Source organism: Barbus barbus (genome assembly GCF_936440315.1).
Source record: "Barbus barbus genome assembly, chromosome: 41".
Lineage (NCBI taxonomy): Eukaryota > Metazoa > Chordata > Actinopteri > Cypriniformes > Cyprinidae > Barbus > Barbus barbus.
In genome coordinates, this window is record NC_136719.1 from 17501926 (window position 1) to 17524904 (window position 22979).

The window sequence follows — 22979 nt, forward strand, 5'->3', positions numbered from 1 at the left end:
GGTATAAAACAAGGCCTGAAATGTCTAAATATTGCTGGCACAATTATAGACATAGACTATATACATAATCTACACTAGCATTCACAATCTGGAATGTATAAGATTTTTCACCAATGTTCATTTATTTGATCAAAAATACAGTAAAAATACAATATTATGAAATGTTATTACAATTTTTAAAAAAATGCATTTGTTTTTAATGTATTTTAAAACAATTTATACAGCTGATGGACGAATTTTCAGCAGACAGTCTGTCCTTTAGAAATTATTATTATTATTATTTAGTCATTTTGCAGACCTTTAGAAATCCCTCTAATTTGCTGATATGGTTCTCAAACATTTCCAGATTGCCATTTCCACTCACTAGCCATTGTGAAATGCCTGAACTGTGCATACTACTAAGAGGCTTATTCTGCTCTCAGTGTCGGAGCACATTTTGCTATATGCCAAGTCATTGCAAGTTGTGGGATGGTCATATAGCTAAAAGAGCAAAACCAGGCCATAAGTCTGTGTGCAATGGGACAAATGCTTGACATGGGGTCAAGAGCAGTAAACAGTTAAATACGTGAAGCCCAATGCTCATTTTCCTCTATTGTGTCTGGCGCTTATTGTCCTTGGCCAGGAGGAAAACCACAACCATCTGGCCTAAGGGACAGGAAGCTCCCTCTAGTCTAGATCCTTCCTAAAGGGTTAACACCCCTGCCATCTGTTCACATAGAAAGTAACCTGTGAGCTGATCCTTCTGACAAACCCAGATAACTACAGAGGACTAGAAAGACTGGATTATTATTATTATATTAGATCTGTGTGTAGTGTTAGGAAGGTTACTGTGGAAATGTAATAGGTTACAGATTATTATTTAAAATGTAATAGTAGTATTACTAAAGTAGTATAACTTTGAATTATTTAATTTTTGATTACTTATCTAAATTTCTAACAATTTTTTTCAAAATGTTAATCATTTTGAAATCATGTTTTTGAAATAAAATCTTTGCACAGGAAACACTGGCATCTAACAATGCTTAAATCTTAAAAAATAAAGAATTTACAAAAACCCAAATAGGAAATTAAATGGTTATCAAATAAGCATGTGTCATATTTTGTGTCGTAAACTCCTGAAACAATGGCTTCTCATATTTTAGAGCAGTCAATGCAATTTGGGAAAGAAATCAATCAAATCTAAGTGTGAGAAAATATTCAGATGTAACCCCCTTTGCAATCTTTAACATTTTCATAAGTAACTAATTTAATGACATATTTTCTCAGAAACGCTTATTTTGTAATTAAATTATGTAATTACTCCCCAACACTGAGTATACATATACACTACTGGTCAAAATTTTGGAATAATTTTATATAGGAAATATTTTGACAATATAAAATAACAGATTTTTGTTCTAACATCTTTAAAAATGTAATTTATCCCTGTGATGTCAAAGCTCATTTTCAGCAGCCATTATTTTAGTTTTCAGCGTCACACTATCCTTCAGAAATAATAATTCACAATATTATTGTATTTACTTCTTTAAAAACATTTAAAAAATCCTAATTATTCCAAACTACTGACCAGTAAGAAATGGATTGTATCCAGGAAATCATGTAGTGACTGGTTTGCGTGTGAATCAAACAGGACAAACTGACTTCATCTGATTATGTTATTGATCGAGGTCAAGGATGCGCTCACCTTTAATTATACATCCATATTTTTGGCTGATACAAAAGACTAGGTCTATTTCTGTCTGATTTTCTGTAGAACTGCGTCAGAGGTTGACGTCACTGGTGCGAGCCACTTGCCGTAACCATGGAAACTAATGCCTGGAAGCTCTAGCCACGTCTACTTTTTCTCTCTCTTTTCCTCCTTTACTATCTCACTCATTTGCAGAGAGTCTCAGTGAATGGCATCAAGCCACTGGTGGGTGGGAAAGTTGGATTTTTTTTTTTTTTATACATATTTATGAGAACATGCAAATCATTACGAGTAGAACATTTTGAATGTAAAAGGTCAGCAGGTGCCTGAAGCACCCCCATTATCTTATTACACATTGTTAACTAATTAGTTTTGATTATTTCAAGAGGAAACCTCTGTGATGCCCAGAAATGTTATTCACTTAAGCCCTTGACTCTTCTTTTGTTTGGAAAATGCTTGTCTGTGTACCTTCAGCCTCTCGATGGCCTCTTCTCCGCCTGGCGTGGACATGATGCGCTCCTGGATGCTTGAGACGGACTGGAGCCCTGCCTGGCTGCACAGAGAGCCTGAGGACGGAGAGGCTGTCAGGCAGCCCATAGGTGCTGTGGAGAAATGGCCAGGCCGTTGGTTCTCTGAGGCAAGCAAGTATCTATGCTTACTGTTGTGTATATCTTTCAGGTCTGAGTCACAGAGGAGAGACAGGCGACGCAAGGAGGAAGAAGCGAAAGTGGTGGAGACAGAAATGTGAGAGAGTGCAGGAGACAGAAAGAAAGAAAAAAGGACAAAGAGGAGGAAAGACCAATGTAAGACACAGTTCACATCAAAGGATTACAACAAACAAGCCAGTCAGAGAGTCAGATACAGTTTTCACCGCAGGTGCTTCAATATAAACACGTTTCTTTCACCATTACTTAAAAAATCCTATTCTGTCATATTTCAAATAAGCTATTACCACGTGTTTCAGGGAATGCATCTTGAATTTAACAGCATTTTGTCTTGTTCCATTAACAATTCTTTAGTTGTAAACCTCACTAAATATAGCTTAAATGAACAAATGAAATAATGGAACAAGACAATACACTTAAATTCAACATTTATCATTCATTTTTGTCTTGTTGAATATTATATTTTATTTGGAAATGCATCAGATTATGGAAATAAACTTTGATGCAGTTTCATGTTGATTTTCAATTCAAGATACGTTCTCAGAAATGACGTCTTTATACAATTTTGCTTCTTAGGTCAATTTGCCTTGTTTTAAGCATATTAATTTAACAACAGTATATATTATTTTTGAAATTGTGTTATTTTTAAAACACTGCATTTAAAATTTTACTATATGGATGTTAATATTTTATACAATTTTGCTTAGGTCAATTTAAACTTGTTATAAAAAATATTACATTTTAAGAATATAATATATTGACAATAATTAAATATATATATATATATATATATATTTTCTCACTAACTCTGTATTTCTATTCTATCGACTTGTTTTCTTTGCATTTCTTTAAAGACATAATAAAATTGATCCTCTAACACTAGCGCTTTCAACTCTTTCTATTCTACTTTTCTTTTTTAATTATTAAAAATCTATAATAACTTGACCCTCTAACACAAACTATCTTTTCTATCTACTTTTATTCTTTTTATTTATTATTATTAAAAAAACAAACTTGCTATGTATACTGCGTTAGACTAAATGGGACTTATCACAACACATATACTGTTGCTCTTTTTTTTATTTGATTGCTTCTATTGCCCTCATTTGTAAGTCGCTTTGGATAAAAGCATCTTGCAAAATTATTAAAATGTAAATAGTTTACTTGGAAGGCACTAATTAAGAATAGGATTTTTGAACTATGCACTCATTTTAAGCGTTCTGACAGTAAATGGCATTCGTTTTTATATAGTAGCTTGCTATAAATATGCATTATATTTAATCAATTATGTAATATTGAACGACATGTGACCTGCAAACAGTGTAGTCGATTATACAAGCGCTTTTAAATGTGATAAATCAATCTGACTCTATTCTGACCTGGGTGAAAACTGACATCACTTCTCAGATGTGAGAGAAGAGATAGGGGTGGAGGAATTGCATAAAAGGTCACAAACCAGGAGAGGGAGGCTTGGGGGGCTGGAAGAGCAATATGATAACATGCTGCAGATACAAGCTATAAAAAGTCTTTTCCACGCGGCACATCGCTCTTAAAGTCATGATGCTGTCAATGTTTGGCTGCCACAAAGCTCTTCGAAACATCTTTTCAGTAGAGCTACGGTGACTTGGAGGGGACTGTGCTTACGAAACCTCTCCCAGGCAGCTTTATCGCAGTTCAGTCGAGCTTCTCTACTGCATATTCACTCTATTGGATTTTCCCCCACTTCATTTATCTGAAAAGACTCTCCTGAAGCAACTAGGCCAACATGGCGGAGTAACAGCACTGCATTACATTACTGTTCATGCGTTCAGATGATGCGATTGAGGCCGCTAGCACACAGACCATGGCAAGCATTTCGGTCAAGTGAAAATGTTCGCTTTCCCAGTGCCATATGGTTGTAGCGTTAGAAAGCACAGTGTGCGTTCAACTCTCTGCGCATATCAAGAACTCCCAGACAGGTAGAAAACCAAATAGCCGCCTGAGCTCTGATTCGGTTCTGCAGCTTTTGAAAAGGTACACCGAGCTTGCTTAAGAGGATACGAACAACAGGGAAGGAAGAGGATTCAGATGCACTTGGCTACGTATTCTTACACTACGTATTCTTACACTACCACTGCAACTGCTAATTTCCAATTGTAAGATGATGAAAACATGCACCTTTTCTCTGATAGATCATTGTTTTAACATCGTTATTATCGTGACCTGCAATGAACAGTTAAATGACACAATAAAACCTCACTAGGCAGAAAATAAAAAGAGGACAATAAGAATTAAACCGCAAAATACAATCAGATTAAAAAGGAGTGATATTAAAGGGATAGTTCACCTAAAAATTAACATCTTGTTATCATTTATTCACCCACGTCATTCCAAACCATAAAACATTTAGATTTGACGTTGAGCAGAATGTCATACAATAGATTATTTGAGTCAAATAACAAAATTTAAGTTATTATTCACTAATATTCTTTCTTTAATTGTGAATAACTGGTCTGTTAAAGTAAAGTGTATTTTTTCTTATTCTATTTGTTTTAAGCATAATACATATAGTTTAAAACGAGTGGAAAACCAAATGGAACAACACCAAATCCATTTAAATTGAACATTCATCATTAATCATTATTTGTCTTTTTTTTTTCCTCATTTGAAAATGTGTCAGATTATGGAGATAAAAGGGGTTACAATGCCATTTCATGTTGATTTTTAATTCAAGACACATTCTCTAAAAAGACATGTTAATATTAAACTATGAAACTACCATTAAATTTTACAATGCATACAGATATGCATGCATATAGCAGAATGTCATACAAAATTTTTTTGGAGGAAGTCCAAAACTGATTTTCTTCCTTTAAATTGCAAATCATCCATTTGGTGTGTTCATTACACAAAGTATAAATTACCTTTCCTTGTATGGAACTGAAGCTAGGACATTCTTGGGCTTCACAAAAGAATACAATAAAGATTTAATGACAACAAAATGTTCATTTTGGTGTGAACGATCTCTTTAAGTGTTTCCAGATGCAGTCTATCTGATCTATCGTGCTGTAGCATGGGGTTGGCCTTATTTGGAGAAAAGCCTACCATTAAAACTGCACCATGCCAGACAGTCAATCAAATTAGAGTAAGAGCAAGCATAAAGCCTGCCAGTGGCAATCTAACCCATCCAATCCATTGCATATTTATCTGTTGTATGTCTGGGATTCCTTGCAGTAAAAAAAGAGGCATGCAAAGCCGACACAATTTTGTATTCCAGAAGCAATGAATAAGCTACTTGTAAAAAAAAAAAAAGGGAAGAGCAAGAGGATGCGGCCCGTCAAGCGTATACACACATTTGCTTCCACTTCCAAGGTAATCATCCCCCATTGGCCCGACTGACAGGAAGCAGGAAGAACAGGAGAAGGTCAGAGTTGAGAGGACTAGTAGAGGAATGACTGGCAGAGGCAGTTAGATTTGACTAGACAAAATATTGTGAAAAAAAACATGATATGGAAACACTCCTGGACTTGGATTTTGGAAAACAGTTCTGTAATTTCTAACCATCATATCCCTCATCTCCATCGCATGTTGATGAAATGGTTAAATGAAGACATAGAAGGAACAACATGAAGACAATGCAGACTGGGCGAACTGCAGGATTAGATCAGAGCTGAAGAATTTGCCACTTGTGAGCACAGTAAATGACCTCCTATTTGCCTGGCAACTGGGCATGTATAGAAGTAGCCATTGGGGGGCGCTGTGCCTTGACTTACTGTCCAGAATGTCCCCAAGGCCCTGGGCACAGAGCAGATCCTTTAGACGTGTAACCTCGTCCTTCAGCTCCCGCACCAGTTTTGCGTTGGGGTCCTCGTTGATGACTGCGTTGCACTTGATCTGCTTGGCTCTGTCTGCATATCTGTAAATAAGCAAACAAGGACAATGATCCAAAAAGCCATTGACATCACAAGAGCCCCCTTATCACAATCAAGACCATCTAAGAATGGAAGACACACTGTTTAATGGGAAGAGGGAATAGGACGTGTATTCTTACCGGAGTGTGCTGAGAGTTTCATCATAGTTGATGTCAGCAGGACTCAGGGCGGCCACCATAGCGGTCCTTGAGTTCCCTCCTGGTGAACAAGCACAATTACGCAAGCAATTAGAAACACTAAGTAATGCAGTTTATTTCGACTGGAGTATTGATCTAAGACAGGCCAATGAGTTTAAAGAATGCACCTTCCATAGACCATTAAAGAAAGCACAAGTGTAATTTTCTGTTGTTTTAAATGGTTAAAATTCATTTTAAATGGTAAACCTCTGCAATATTTTCCTTTAATAGCTATTGGTTGGCATTGCATGACGAAAATTTTATTTCGATCTGTTGAATATAGATAATATTCAGAGGAACAGTTCACCCAAAAATAAAAATTCAGTGAATAATGATTGGGCTGTCAAGCTAAAAAAATTTAAAAAAAAAAAATAATATAAACATTTTTGAATTTTCAAATGCTGGTTTATAATACCCATGTAACATAGTAGATACAATCATTTCTAATCCTTATGGATCATCGTCCATACCTAAATTCTCTCTTAGCAGCCATGTCAACACTGAGTCTCGGTAAGGAATGAAGTCTGTCTTCTTTTTCTTCTTGCTCTATTTCAAAACATGAAAAACATGTTGAAATATAGCATGTAAATATAGCTACTGCTGTAATAATGAAGGGGGTTCAGGAAATGACTTGATGTATGAGACATCAAGACTAGAATAAGACACACTTTTAAGACAAAAGGTTACATGGATAAAGGTTGATAGGTTTAGATAGAGACGCTTCAGTGGTTAGTGACCGTACACCAGGAAAGATTACCTTGCTGGTACAGTTATCCTGGGAAGGGAAGCATTGCCAGGAGAGAGACAGACAGCACACAGAGTTATAGTACTGAAGATATGCAGGCAAACAGGCAGAGAGAGACAGGTATTGAACAATACTCACCACCTCAGCTAGGGCTGAAATGACCTTTCCTAGTGTAGTTAGAGATTTATTGATGTTTGCGCCCTCCTAAGAAGCAGCAGTTGAACAGTCAGCTTTATGATTACATCAAATTTAATACATTTCAGCTTAAAATATGTTTGCAATTAAAACAAACAAACCCTTAAATGAATAAAAATAGCTGTGATGCATATTTTTGTTTTAAGTGTTTTATGTTCTATCATGCATGTCACATTCCCAGAATATTTGCGGCGTGTGGAGGAGTGCGCAGTCACTTTTACATATGCCAGGTGGTGGTGGAGTTCTAGAGGCTGTAAAATTAGTCTGTACCTTCAGTCTGGTTCCTTTGGCCCCTGTTGAGTCAGCACGCTCACTTCCTGCCAGATCCACCAGGCTGATTTTGCTGACCTGAAACCAGACAGCAGAGCTACTTTCAGACTGATCAACACACTAAAATAAGGCACAAAGGTAATCTCTTCAGTATGGCATACTGTGTACGTGGGAGTCTTATGTTTCCCTTATGTCTATTAGCAATAGAATCATATATTCTGATAAAGTGATGATTCAAACAAATTGATTCAGAAAGCACATGTTTAACTAAATAATTCAATCATCCAATCATTTTAGGGTACTTGTAAAATCACTGGTGCATGCATGCACAACTAATTGTGCTAAAGGATGCTTGGGTTATCTTTTCATTTTGTTGTGCTTGAGTTTTGGCCAGCGATGCCGCTGCCAAACTGGATGAGTAATATTAGAGCAAGGGCTGAGGCGAGACCTGTGTAGTGAATCTAATGTAGTAGCTCTGTACAATAGCCATTGTGCCCGTGGACCTCATAGAGCGGTCTTTGTGTCCGTAGCAATTAAACAATGAGCCCCACAAACACAGGATGAGTGGGACGGGTCTCTTTCTCTCCGTTTTCCTTTCTACTTGGTACATGATTTGCTGACTTTGGGTTGCAGGACGAATCGGAGCTCTGTGAAATGTCATAATGGCTGTGGATTGGTGTAAAATATCTAACCTTCTCTGTGGAGAGGTCTGTCTCATTGTCATATTTCCTCTGGGTGAAAACGATAGTGAAGACTGCATGAGAGCGGCTGCTCGTCTCATTCATGTTGGTGGCTGCAACAGTTCTGCGGATACAGAAAGCAAAATGAGTGTCATAGGCGTCACATAAAACAAATGTATAATTATATACAATGTATATTACATGATGTTATAGGATTTTCTTACATTTCTTGACCTTATTTTTAACAGCTGTGTAAAGCTGCATACTATAAAACTAGGGTTTTTAATGGGGGTCAATGCTGAACAAAGTAATTTTGTGAAGAATAAATAAAATATAAAATAAATAAAATATGCATAACAAAAATACAAGAATAAAGACTGAACTGTGATGTCAAAGTAAATTTGTGTGGAAAAACAAATAAAACAAATGAGTTATGCATTAAACAAAAATATGCTTAAAAAGAAAATAAATTAATAAAACAAATAATAATAATAAATTAATAAATGAATATATGCAAACAAAAATATCATTATAGTTAAAAATTGGAATTCAGTAAAATCTTCCACTGTCCGTCTCACATTAAAAGTTAAATTAAAATAACAAGAATGATTATTTGAATAGATTTGCAACATTAGAATCATAACACAAAAATGTATATAAATACATTAATATGGTATTATATGCCATTACAGGCCAATCCTTTTCTCTTTATCCACCAATAATCTCTTTATCGGCCTGAAGAAGGTTGAAAGGCTGCTTTGGAAGTTCATAGACCACTCTAGATGCTTATCACCAGAGTGTGAGAGAATAATCCTGGAAAGTGCTAGTAAGTGCAGGAATAAGACATCAAGGCAGCTCATGTGCCGGATATGGCACTGGGTGGGATGCTCTCGAGAGAAACAGGCTTTACACGTCACATTCTCCACAAATAAACCCTGGGAATCAGCACGGGAGGATTAGAAGCATGTTACTTCTTCCCAAGAGTCACATTTACACATGACTATCAGTCAGAGTATCACTGGATGAAACATATCACTTTTCCATTTCCCCTTGACAAAAAAAATCTAACCACTATCCTTCAACAGCAGTACCCAAAGTGAAAAAAAACAACTTAAGTACAACAAGTTTTCTTCTCTCTCACCTGGCTTTGTTACCAGCATCCATGAGGTCAGCTATGTCTGTGTAAGAGGTGACGGCCAGTTTTGAGAGGTCTTCAACATACGGTCCAAGTAGAGGATGTTCCCTGACACGCAGGTTCCCTTTATTCTTAGGGTTTAGCAGGTCCCTCACCCGCTCACAGTATATCTCCATATAAGCCACCTACAATGAGCATTTAAAAATTAGATATAACTTGCTCTCAATTATTGAACACTTGAGTAGGCTTTGAACAAACCCATCACCCCCCATTGCAGAGTTAGTAAGCACTGAGGTAACACAACAAAACAGCATTTCAACAGATGGAGAGCGTGTGAAGGGAGTCACAGGAATGTACCGAGGAGTCATGATGTGTTTGTTGCTCACCTCCACCGAGTATGAGATCTCCTCATTGTTATTGTCATTGATTTTCTCAAAGAGGTCTTCACAGAGCTGGGAGGGGGACAAAAAGAGCACATTAGGGAGGAGAGAGAAAGCGATCGATAAAGAGCACAAATAACTCTACCCCTGCCGGACGTGCTAGACGGCCCGCTAATGTCTTAATGTCTTCTGGCAATGTCTGCTTTGAGATCAGAAACATCTCACTCGCTGCTGAGCTCTTAAGCATGTCTTTTACTTTGGATCCATTAAGGTGATACATATGCTGTTATATTACATACATACCAGAGGAATAATGCCTTCCTGTCCTTCCTCTTGCTTTCCCATCATGGTGTAGGACTTGCCAGCTCCGGTCTGGCCGTAGGCGAAAATACAGACGTTATATCCCTCAAAAGCATGCTGCAACATCTCCTTCCCAATGTCATTGAACACAAGGCTTTGTGACGCAAAGCTGGGGTCGTCCGGCTAGCAAAGAAATGATGAAAAGAGAACAAAACACGTTAATACAGACTTTATTTTAGGGGATGATTAATTACAGCTGTAAATCTGACCACATGCGCATTTTTTGTCCACTGAGCCAGCTCAGCGGAAAAAGTTGAAAGAGCAGGAAAAGGACGGAAGGAGAAAGAGTGAGAAAATGAGACTTACTGAGGTGTGAGACCAGTACGAGTAGTCAAAGCTGAAGGATTTTGGTGGTTCCTTTGGGTTCTTGGGGTTCAATATAGCTGCAAAAGACAGGGAAAATTGAGTATGATTTTTTTTTTTTTATTCAATTTTTCACAAAAAGGTTACATATTATGGTTTAAGTGCAAGGTGGTAAAATGGTGGAAGATCTTTTTATTATAAGTGACGCGATTTCCACTACAATTCTGTATTTAATGATTGAAAATATTGAAAATCTAATTACTGAATTATCAATATATCAATATCAATAATAATTTTATTCTGGTCCTCACAGACAACTTTTCCCAAAATAAATAAATACACAGCTTATATTAATTATAGATCAAAGTAAAGACAAAAGCTGAGGGTAAACATTAAAATCTGCTTTGAAACAATGACACCAATTGTAACAGACTGCACAACAGAGCATTAAATAGCACCCTTAATGAAAAAAAAAAAAAAAAAATGTGAAGAGAAAAATAAAAAATAAAATACGAATAACGATGAAAAACTTAAATTATAAATGTTGCCATGTTAACTAAAATGAGTACGTTTAAGTTGACATAGCCTACTAAAATTACTAAACGCAAGAAGAAAAAATATTAAAGCAAAATGGAAATATAAAAAAACTAAAATTAATAAATGACTAAAATTAAAATGAAACCTGAAATTATAACAATAAATGTACATCACTGATAGACTGATAGTGTTTTATGCAAAGTGAACTGCTCAACAGCACACAATATTCATTATTGGCTCTAAACTATTACCAGATATCAACTGACAGAGATTGAGTCAGCCTTCAAAAATACATAAATCACCACTGTAGCTAAACCAACATGTAAAATTTCCAACATTACCATTTCTCTGATTGAATGAAATGTCCATGCAATGAGAAATGAAAGAGTCACATGTGCATAACTGCTCCACAACCACTGTAAAACACTTGTTTGGGGGCTATTTTTGTTTTCAACAATTGAGAGAGTGGACACATTCACCTCAGCAGGGCCTGTGTAAAAAACTAAACAAAAAAAACTGATGACTTAGATGTCTTTGTGTGGGATCAGCAGGTCCACCTGTTGCATGTGACAACCCATAATTAATCCCTTTTTTCTGTTTTAAATCAAAGTTTAAATCAAATTTAACCCTGTTTTCACTGACAAATTACACACATGGTGTCCACCCTGCAGGTTGCTACATATCCCTGCAGTCTTAATAAACAGGAATCTAAAGGCTTGTGTAGTATTTGGCATGTCCCAAACATTCAGACCGACCCTCGTCTCAACACCACCACACCATCAGAATGCTAAGCCTGGGAGTAAGCGGCTCAAAAGGCTGTGGGATCGAGGGAATCTACTGTAGGATATTTATAGGTATCAGAAAGCCAGCTGCTGCTGCAGTCCCCTCGACTGACACGGAGTTGGCCATCAGGGCCCCCGAGCGCGTTCAGGCCTTGATTCGATCCAGACGAACATTCCACCGGCAGAGCGCAGGGTGGCGAGGTCAGTTGGCTGGGTGGGCGGAAAAAAAGAGAAAGAGGCTGACGAATGAGATGCACATGCTGCTGTCTTAGCGACAATCCAAACAAAAACATAACCTTTCCTGTTCCCGCTGCAACAAAAATTACCCATCAGCCCAGAAATAGAGAAATGTGGTGTTTTTTCCCTCTTCGATGCATGGGTGGATGGATGAAAGAAGGGAAAGAGGTGTGGACTATACATAAAAAGTCAACGGTCTAATTAAGCATGAGGCTCTCTGCAGTCGAGGACGTTTGAGCCCCCTGCAATGAGTAAATCCCCCCGCAGCACCTCTGGGACACGGGCTAATCTCACAGAATTAATCTATTATTCAGTGGAAATGAGAGGGGAGGGCTGGGTACTGAGGCACTTCTTTCTGAGAGATACAAGTCGAATATGAGACTAGAAAGTATATAAGGAATATTCAATATACAGGACTATTTGAAATGATTTCGCTGGTGAGTAACTTAACATAAAATGATTTCATGTGTCCAAAATCACATACTGCCGGATCAGGTAATACATTTGATGAAGAACTTGCTGCAAGACTTTAAAAAAAAAAGTAAGTTCTATACAGCAGCATGTATGTTTGTAGTATGAATGCAACTCATTTGCATTGTGTATGTGACTTACAATGTCATCTGCATTACTTCTCTGCCACTCACGACTCTCTCTCTTGTGGCCTCATGGGATAGTTAGGCTAGGTGTTCATCAGATGAACACTATGAGTGTCATGCTTTTCACCTACTATTTACCTACTCTACTGGGTATTAGGGATGCATGATATTTTTGGAATGTTATCGGAATCGACTGATAAAGGCTTAAAATGTAAACATCAGCATATACTGCTGACCTACTTGAAATAAAATGACAAGTAAAATAAACAAATAACATTAAGATAATAGTATTTCTCAATAAATAGCTAGCAGTTAACAGCAAAGCTAGTATAAGCCATTTCAGAGGACATACATAAATCGAGATATTAAATATTATAAAAAGATTTCAATTTTACTTAATGCTATATGATCTAGCTTAACTAGCAAAGGGGTAGGACAAATCTGCAGGACCACCCACAGATGGTATCTTAAGATTTTTCTTATAGAAGGCCTCTTTCTCAGAAAGCTGGTAAGTTGTGAGTCTGTTTGGAAAGACAACTGATACGTTCCCAGGTTGGTGAAAGCAGGTCCTTTCCTCAAGTCCTGCATCCTCACATGGTCAATATGACGGAGGAAAGGCCTGTGTCATTCAGGAGAAAGAGAGGCTAAATAAAGTGTGCTTACACCTCTGACCTAAGGCCAAATGGAAACTGGAGCAGTGGGTAAAACACACAGGGATTTACATTACTGCAGTCATTCTGCCCTTCTTTCCTGGAACAAAATGCACAGAGGGACTATAAATGCCTCTCCCATCATGCACTGTGTTCACCAGTCATATCAGAACACTGATGAGATGGGAGGATCAACACGGGGGCCGAAAGACAGGTGGACAACCGGCAAGCCTGGCCTTGCTCACTCACATACGCACATGTGTGGGTCACTCACGTCTGTTTCTGTATCGGTATGACGCAGACAGGTTTCATTCTGCTATTTTCAATTGAAAGGGTAAATGCGAGGGCTTTGCATTCAAAGTGCAGTTATGCATTCATTAAAGTCCCTAAAACCTATAAGGAAAACACACTCGCATTAAAAGAAAAACAAAGAGTTCTAATGATCTTATGTCGCCGTTCTATCAATGTCTCCTACATCAGCAGCACTGCTCACGCAAGCCATAGCAAAAGTTAAACCAGTTACCATGACGACCACCACACTGAACAGTGGAATACAGAAATAAGAACCATCATCTGCATTATTCAATTTAATTTTGTACTGCTCCTCAGCCTTGTTTTCATTTTCAGTCTTGAAATATAAAACCAAATTATGTGACAATTGTAATGCGATTAGACTGTTAAAAATTCACATAGTCATGGTTTAAAATCCCTTAAATCTGGCTGAACATGTAGAAGACTCTAAATGAAAGCATTAGGATTAGACATTAAGATTGTAAATTAGACATTAAGACAGACGTTAGGCCTGAGAAGATTCAATATACTGTACATGAACAGTGAACAGAACATAGAGGTAAGTGACACTGCTTAAAAAAAGCATACAGTATATGGCTCATTCTCTGCAAAGTATGCAAATATTCTTACAATAATACTATAATATTCTTATAACACTATTATAGGAGCTTATATAAAGGCATACAAAAAGTGCCATATTAGGGAGTGCAAAATGGACAAAAGAAAAAAAGTGTAAATAAATAGTTTAAAATGTAAAAATTAAATAATAATAATAATAAATTTAAATAAAATTACATAATCTAAGAGGAATAAATACTCTTTGCCGTGGGAACTGGCTCCCTGTAAGTGTGACGAAGTCAAAGTGAACATTTTAGAACTTTACCATGTAGCTGACAATCCTGTTGTTTGAATCAGGGATTATGCTATAATTCAGAATGTAAATTTATGAATACTGTGTACTAAATAACCCTAAATAATAGCCTAAACAACCCATTTGGTTCATATTTGAAAATGAACAACATCAGCTGGCTGAGGATAGTCTAGTCATGCCAACCTCCTCAAAACTGTGAATGACAGTTTGAAGCAAACATGAGGATAATTGGTACAGAAGTGGCTGAAATGAGTGAATAACCTCTCAAAACAACCTCTCAATCCATCCAATTATGTTTGGACAAAACACTACAGCAGACCACAACCCATCAGCCAATGGAGAGCCGCTCATTATGCAAATGCACAACTAAACGTGCTATTCACTCCTCCCAAACAATGTCCTGACCCCAATCCCCAAACCTCTCCAGCAGAGGCCGGCTTAATGTTATGTGATCATCAAAAACAAAGTCTGACTGGATGTTTAAATCACTTGCACACACAAACACAACACTAGTTCGTCAGGATATTCCAGACAGAAGCTATTATGCAAATTCTCACTTTCGGCAGCCAATTGATAAACCAATTCCAGGGTGGATGAAGTTGGCACAGCAAAAACACAAAAATGCACACGATGGTTTTCCTGCTAGGATGCCTGGGTACAGATGCACGCAGACTAATGGCTTTCATCACTGTAGGAAACTCAAGCAGGAGGGATTTTAAATGAGTTAGCAGACGGCACCACCTGACCTGCGTATGCACAGGAAAAGCTTAGAGGAAAAAATGAAAAACCCATCTGGCTGCTCAAAGCGTATCAACTTTCAGACTGTGATGATAAACCTGGGCTTATTTCAGATAGTGTGAGATGACCTGAGAATAGCAGGCATGCCTGGCCTAATGCGGGTGGAATATGTGTCTCCAGCTTCGGACCCCATGAGACTTTGCTCTTTAGCCCACAGGCAAATCAATATCCACTGTTAACAGCCTGCAGTGGTTTTAAAAGCCAGATTTTTAATACAAACAAACAAAAACTGGGATTAAACTCTTGAAATATATCCTCAGGAGTACCATATGAGAACAAGCTGTATCGCTGCAGGGACAGTACATTTTAGCAGCCTGTGGAAACTTTTCGATTCAGCCTCGTTTCAGAAAAGTTTATGTACTATTGACTAACAGTTTGATTTGAAATACGTTGCCAGGTTGTTGTTTTTTTCATCCTGGTTTCTGTTTTCAAAACAAAAATCACAACACAAAACAAAAACAAAAATAAAGTAAAAAAATAAAAATAAATTTAAAAATAAAACAATACAATACCACCAAACAAAAATAAAAAAGCAAAACAAAAATAAATAACAAAATAAATTATCTTGAAGAAAGAAACAGTCTTCGCTTCAGAAACTGCCTCCCTGTAAGTGTGAACTGAGATAGAGCAGTTTCTGTGCAATATATTTTTCTCATAACACCCAAAAAAAAAAATAATAATAAAAAATCTAAGACCACTACTGAGATCGCAAAACAAATTTCCACCTGCTAAGATTTACGTCCAGAATGGCATCTGCAGACACCGATCTGGCCTGCTGTATCCTAAAGAGTAAAGTTTAAAGGGGACCTAACACACACAGTTTCACCCAATCTCATGTTAATCTTTGGTACTTATAGAGTAGTACTGCATCCTTCATATCTCCAAAAAGTCTTTAGTTTCATCATATTAATAAAAGAAAGATACAGCTTTACGATTCTGTACGGAAAAGCGTGTGGGCGGAGCTAAAGAGTGACGAGCACTTGCGCCGATCGCCAACATTTGATGCCGCTTCACTTACTGTCTGCAGTTCTGAATCATGACCGGGATCTTTTATAGCTGGGACCGCTCATCTCTCAGTATTACACCATGTGCAAATCCAGCATCGAACTAGGCCTTGTTTATAAACCGTTCGTCAACAAAACACTTGAGAAACTTCATTGCTGCCCTGAAAAAACAAACTGTATCCACTGTTCACGTAATGGTGGGTTCTTTTGGCAAGCTGAACAAGGTTATCTTTCCCTCACAACCAAAAACACGCTTCTTCAGAGACATTCTTCCCGAGCGAGTCCCGTGCAGCTGTGCAGTCGAATGAAGCGTGTTGATGGGCACGCTCTCGCTCTGGTTGATGCGTGCACGGCGTTTCTTCCCCGGGAGAAATGCCCATATAAGGAGTTCCACCGTCGTTTACGTCAGCAAGAACCACAATCGAAAAAAACTCTCCGAAACGTGTACGAACCCGGAAGTGAGATTTTGGCACAGAAATACTCTGTTTTACGTCCAAATTGTTTTTTGAAACTTTGTCCATGCTTAGCATGAGAATCCAACTCGAAAAACTCAAAGTAAATACAGTTCAGCTTCAATCAAAGTTATTAAGAGTCTCACGAGGTGCAACAAGTAGTAGTTTTGATTTGTGTGAAAACCTGACTGAAGGCAGACTGCTGAGGGAAATTATATGAAAGAATATGATTTCATTTGTGTGAATGCATAATAGGAAACCGACTGTCTTCAGAAAAGTTTCGATGGCATTTTCTTTCCATCTTCCCTCCGTGTAATGCGTTATAAAGCTTGTTTAGAAGCGCAGCTTTGTTTACCGTGGAAACAGCTCTGTTCTGCAGTTCATAAGCGCCATCTGCTGTAAAACTATGGATTTACAAATTCATTCAGTCTGTCTGCCATATTTTGTTCAGACCAATGCAAAATCAGACCAAAATCTTAACCAGTTGATGGAAAACAGGCTACCTTGTTGTGTTGAGATTTTTTGAATGCACATTAGCTTATGTAGAACCGTTTATGGAGCAGATAAAATTTATCATTCTGACATCCTTTTATTAAAAAAAAAAAAGGCTGATATGTTATAATTTTATTTTTTAAAATGGTCAAAACTTTATTTGAACGTAGTACATGTCAGTAGATAACGTTATGAAAAATTTTTGTTCGTTTAAAATCTGGCCATGATTTTTTTATGTTTTATTTTACGGTTTATGCAAACAAAAAGTGCGTAGTGCTGCTAATTTATTTGTTGGCTTTTGTCATAAAACTTGGTAAAATTATTTCAGTGTGTGCGTATCAGTACTTTTTTAATATTTCCAACACATTTTAACAACGCAGTCTAACAGTTTGGATTGATACATTATTTAAGAGACTTAAGTACTGTATAACATTGGTAGCTCTCAGCCGCTTTCATTTTTAAAATGTTGCTCCTGAATTAAATGTGGTTGGAGACATTCTTCTCACAGGTGCTGAAGATCACACACAACCACAAATCATCACGAAACTAGCAAATGCTAAGGGTGTACAGCAGCTTCAACCACACTAGCTGTGACCACAAACCCTTAAGTAGTCTGTCACTTTTCTCTTTAGACATTTCAAAGGTGAGGAATACAATAATACATTTACCTACATGCCAACAGTGAAGTGATCTGTGGCATAAACGTTTGGGACTCAAAGTATGCATTTTCACAATCACTAACAAAGTGATACTCTTATTATATACCACAATATGTGAATTATAAAATTAAACCAAGGACTCTCCTAAAAGAGTTAGAGAACAAAGTGTTAGAATATCAGTGCAATATTACACTGAGCAATGGAAAAACATGGACACAGAGATGTTGTGGTTAAAAAAAAAAAAAAGAAAAAAAAAGTGACTTCCTAACCATTAGTCGTAGCCTAATGGTTAGAGAATTGGACTCGTAATCCAAAGGTTGCGGGTTCGAGTCCCCGGCCGGCAGGGATTGTAGGTGGGGGGAGTGAATGTACAGCGCTCTCTCCACCCTCAATACCACGACTGAGGTGCCCTTGAGCAAGGCACCGAACCCCCAACTGCTCCCCGGGCGCCGCAGCATAAATGGCTGCCCACTGCTCCGGGTGTGTGTTCACGGTGTGTGTGTGTGTGTATTTGTTCACTACTCACTGCTGTGTGTGTGCACTTGGATGGGTTAAACGCAGAGCACCAATTTCGAGTATGGGTCACCATACTTGACAATACGTCACGACTTTACTTTACTATAGCACTGCACGTTCCTTATAAACAGCATTCGAGTGTGTGATATCACAACAATAATATCTGCCATACATCAGACTGTGCAATCTGAGAATGGTTTTGACGAAGGGCATTTGAGGATACAGACAGAGCCTGTAATGTGCATTAAGCTCATCTTCTTGCTTCTGAGCAGTACTGGGCTCAGTTACTGCATTTGAGAAGTCTCAGAATGCCGTCCACGCAGTTTTTCATGTCGCCTGGAGAGAACGAAAACCGAAGGCTGAAGAACAATACTGAGTTCAAGTACTGCAGCCAGAGAATGCCAGGCTCTCTACAAAACATGAGGTCATCTGTTATGACTGTATGGAGGCCTATGGACATTTTCAGAGACCTATCACAAAGAAAACGACTCTTAAAATCAACTTTTTTGTTAAGGAAGACATGGTATGCTTTGGGGTGGATGGTATGCCTGTATATACACCGTGCTACAATAAGTATAATCTATACATTTACAAATGTATAATTTATAATTATGAAATAAAATAAAAAACTATTAACGATTTAATTAAAAACGGATTTAACGGACTGCTTTCCTCTGGTCTCATAATGTTTGTTTATGTTCGATCAATGCAGATATGGAAAAGGTGCTCAGAAGAGGACTGAATGATTATCATCATCTAGCACTGGATAGTAAACCTAGTCAGATAAGAGAGGGAGGAATCACTAGAAAAGTGAAGCTCTGTCCAGCTGCCAACAAGATGTCTGGAGTGCCCTGTCTATTTCTGTAGCAGCAGATGGCAGTTGCTGCCTGACAGCTCCTCAATGAAAGGAAGGAATGGGCAGATTTCTGATCTTAGACCTTAGACCGTCACACTACATTCTGCAGAACAGCATGGGACACGTGCTGTGTACACACAAATGCAGCACACGCACACTTATATATGTGAAATGTGAACTATTTATGTGATTTTCAAACTGATCTAATTCTGAATCCTTGAAGCACAGCCAAGTTCATGTCAGCACTGTACATACAGTGTGACAAAAATATGCTTGCAAGCATACACAAACATACTGTACACAAGAGAAAACAGCATCAGGTTCAGAGCAGCATATTATTCGTCAGTGTGTAAGAGTGTAAGTGAGTGTATGACACCTCTTCAGTTTCAGTCAGGACCAGCAGACATGTTCCACTCCTTATAAATCACCACTCGCACCAGTGGAAACGGGAAAGTCCAGGAAGCTGAACTCATTTTACAGATCACCAGCTAAACATAGGCTAATGAATAAAGACTGCAGACATTGTTGAATGGCCCAACAACTTTTATATAATATTATGAAATATATATTTAACCTATTAACTTTATACGAAAATGAAAATATAAAAATACATGTTATTACTATTATTATTGTTAATTAAAATAAATTACTGTCACTATTATTTAGAGAGGATTTATCGAAAATCTAAGCAATAACTAAGCTGCGGTAGGGTGTGCACTACTATGAATTGTTTTAATTTTTAATTAAATTTGTATTTAAGACCCTATGATGCCCAGTTTCTTATTCTTGCTGAATTTCAAAACATGAATTCCACTCATAGCACAATAATCTTCAATATTTAGTTCAAGAGGAAACAAGGGAAAACAGAAAACAATAAATCTGAGGCCACAAAGCTTGTTTATTAGGCTTTGGATGGGCTCGTTTCTTTGTGTCTCCACCAAAACCATAATGACTTCGGCCTAGTATGAACTGAGAGATCATTAAACTCCTCCCACCACAGGCCTAAGAAGAATAAAGAGAACTTTTAAAGCGCTGTTCACCATCCTGCCCACTACAAACAGCCTCAGCGTTTGGACGACATCACTGTTAGATGCAGTGGTTTTTGGTTTGAGGGATTCAATGGACTGAAATGGGCAACGGGTTTGAGTCAGCACGAGTTACTGCTACCAAAAGACAGTTCTGACAGACGCCTAATCCTAGATGAATAATAACACCATTCTAACTTCTAAGGAACAGCGGAAGCGATTAATTGAATCCATATCTTTGTATACACGCTCATGCGTTTGTGTATACTGGAGGTCAGCTGAAGGGCATTGGCACAGAATGTGATACCGCAGTTTTCAATGTGGGTGCGGACCAGGCCTCCAACTCCAGACAGAGTCCAGACCACAGGTACACCATGCCAAATGACTGGCGGCCAGGACAGATTCAATGTTTTTCTTTTAAATTCTGCTTTTCATTGCCATGAATAATACAGGATGAATAAAAGTAGTGGCCACGACTAGCCGTGCCTGGACTACCAAGCTCTATCTGCTGCCACTCTCACATTCATCTCCCAGACAGAAACCAGCACTGGGGGGTAGCGAGAGATAGCAGAGAACCGGTAAAGCATAAGTAACAATGAAAACATATTAGACAACTTTGTGCAAGGTAATATGTAATGTAAAGGGAAACAAGTCAATTTAGCTCAAAGGGAATCATTTAAGATTTCATAGGGAATTTGAACAGAATCATTGTTTCACGGCCAGAGATTCACTGAACAAGCCGTATAACATCAACTCTGCACTGGATATTAAAATCCAAATTATAGTGAAAACACTATTAAATAGCACAGTAACAAGATCAACAGTTTAAGACATTAACTTGTAAGCACAAAACACAAGATACTTCTCTTTTCAATATAAATAATATTTCATAAATCTAAGACATAAACTAATCTAACACATGAACACACGCATTCACACGTTGCAGAAAGAGAGAGAGTGAGGAAAGGATGAGTTTAAGAGAATGAAAATGTGAAATCCCAACTTTACAGCAATATGTGCTATTGCATAGACCTGAACAACCATCAATCAGAGTTTCTGAAGGAGGCTAAAATTTGTATTAAATGCACCAGCTCAGAAAAAATCTGGACGTTACTTGCGTTGCCTTTGTGTTAAGGGATTCCCTTTTGTTGCAGAAAAGGGGTTTCCCGAGGTTGCTGATTGGCTGGAGGTGGTTCCAGAGTCAGTTGCTAGTTGTGCAGTCGAACAGGACTTTGCGGCAAACTTAACTTTTGAACATGAAACTCAACGGAAAGAAAAGAAACTAAAGTAAAAGAATAAAATGATGTAACGAGACTAGGTGGTTTTTCTTCTCATCGTGGTAGCAGCTGGCGTGCAGGTCGATGCATGCTGGAATGGCGCTCAAAGAACACAAAGTAATGACAAAAAGCATGGCTAAAAATTAGAGCAGAGAGGGGATTTGATGGTGTCCTGAGTTTTTAAACTCGGCTTTTGGACCCCTCTCAACTGGTGTGTTGACCAATTAGACCTTATCTTAGCTAGGGGTGTTGCTCTGCTTCTCCCAATACATAAATCATGTATCAGTCACATGGTCCGAATTTTACACGCTCTTGCAAAATATACTTTTGGATGTGATTTCTATAACCAGAATATGATACATTTGACAAAGAATTAATTGGAAGAAACGTTTTAAGCAAGAAGATTCAAACACACATACTAAACATGAATATGAACTCTTAGGCCGTTCAATTAAAAAGACATACATAATATGTGATTAAAACATGATAGTCTAATGTGTGAGTTACATGCATTAAATGGAGTTATGCATAGAAATCATTAGTTGCTCATTAGTCCTTTTAAGATGATTTTAGGTTCATATGGAAAAGACAGTCTCTGTGAGGTTCTGTGTAAGACATAGGGACATGTTCTGTGAACAAAGGAATTTCAGTCTGGTCTGTGTCTTCTATGTGGGGGAAAAGTCAATCTAAGGAAGCTCGTGATTTCTATTGTGGAACACATGTGATGCCCATCTCTTTGACGATCAGTCTTGATTACTTGCCCCTTGTCTCCTTCCTGAGTTGGAATTATCAATAAGTGTTCCTTTTGTTCTAATGTTGCAAGCTACTCACTGACAAGAGTTGGTTGGTTCGCTTTTTCTTGCTCTTCCATGTACAGAACTGTTATTATTCAACTATGCCAAGGTAAATACAGTTTTCCATTCTATAGCACCTTTAAGATTCACTGGAGCAGGATGCCAAATAATAACAGCTGTTCCACCTCACTGCAGACAGTCCAGGAAGTGGAAAGTCGTTTTACATCAATAACAGGTAGATTCATTCTAAGCATGAGATGATATAACCGCTTGCCCTTGTCTTCCTCAAGGAGGAGGTGCAAACATGACTCTCAGTCATGTGATGTGGATGGAGAACTGTTTTTGTGTCCTAATTCCTTCCTCTTTGCAGCTGTCTACGCATCTATATCTTTATAGGAGGAGAATAATCCCTCGTTCCAAGCACAAGGCTGTGATGCTCTCTCACGCTCTCGTGCATGTGACTGAGGCTGTTCCCAGCCTCACCGATGGATCTCTCACCCACCCCCCGGCTCATCTCATCCCTGCTCCACTCCAGCAGGAGATCAATCCAGACCCACTATACGGGTAATTACAGACCAGCCTGGCATGGAAAACAGCCAGCTTCCCTTTACAAGGAAATGTCATCAGAGTAAATA

General features: G+C 38.0%; 1 protein-coding gene across 3 annotated transcripts in view; it reads right to left on the bottom strand.

Moving 5' to 3' along the window:
- The window catches only part of LOC306860834 (kinesin-like protein KIF1B), a 72281-nt gene that overhangs the window by 34694 nt on the left and 14608 nt on the right, over positions 1-22979 (bottom strand). For 2 of the 3 annotated variants that reach the window (XM_079402781.1, XM_079402782.1), the window contains exons 3-13: positions 10511-10587; positions 10148-10327; positions 9851-9916; positions 9471-9649; positions 8342-8453; positions 7650-7727; positions 7323-7388; positions 6910-6985; positions 6383-6461; positions 6105-6247; positions 2156-2289 (exon numbers count right to left, since the gene is read on the bottom strand). In XM_079402781.1, the coding sequence (XP_079258907.1) occupies positions 2156-2289; positions 6105-6247; positions 6383-6461; positions 6910-6985; positions 7323-7388; positions 7650-7727; positions 8342-8453; positions 9471-9649; positions 9851-9916; positions 10148-10327; positions 10511-10587 (1190 nt within the window). Of the gene's footprint in view, positions 1-2155; positions 2368-5684; positions 5727-6104; positions 6248-6382; positions 6462-6909; positions 6986-7196; positions 7215-7322; positions 7389-7649; positions 7728-8341; positions 8454-9470; positions 9650-9850; positions 9917-10147; positions 10328-10510; positions 10588-22979 lie in introns of all 3 variants that reach the window. The other variant, XM_079402783.1, reaches the window with a different exon arrangement.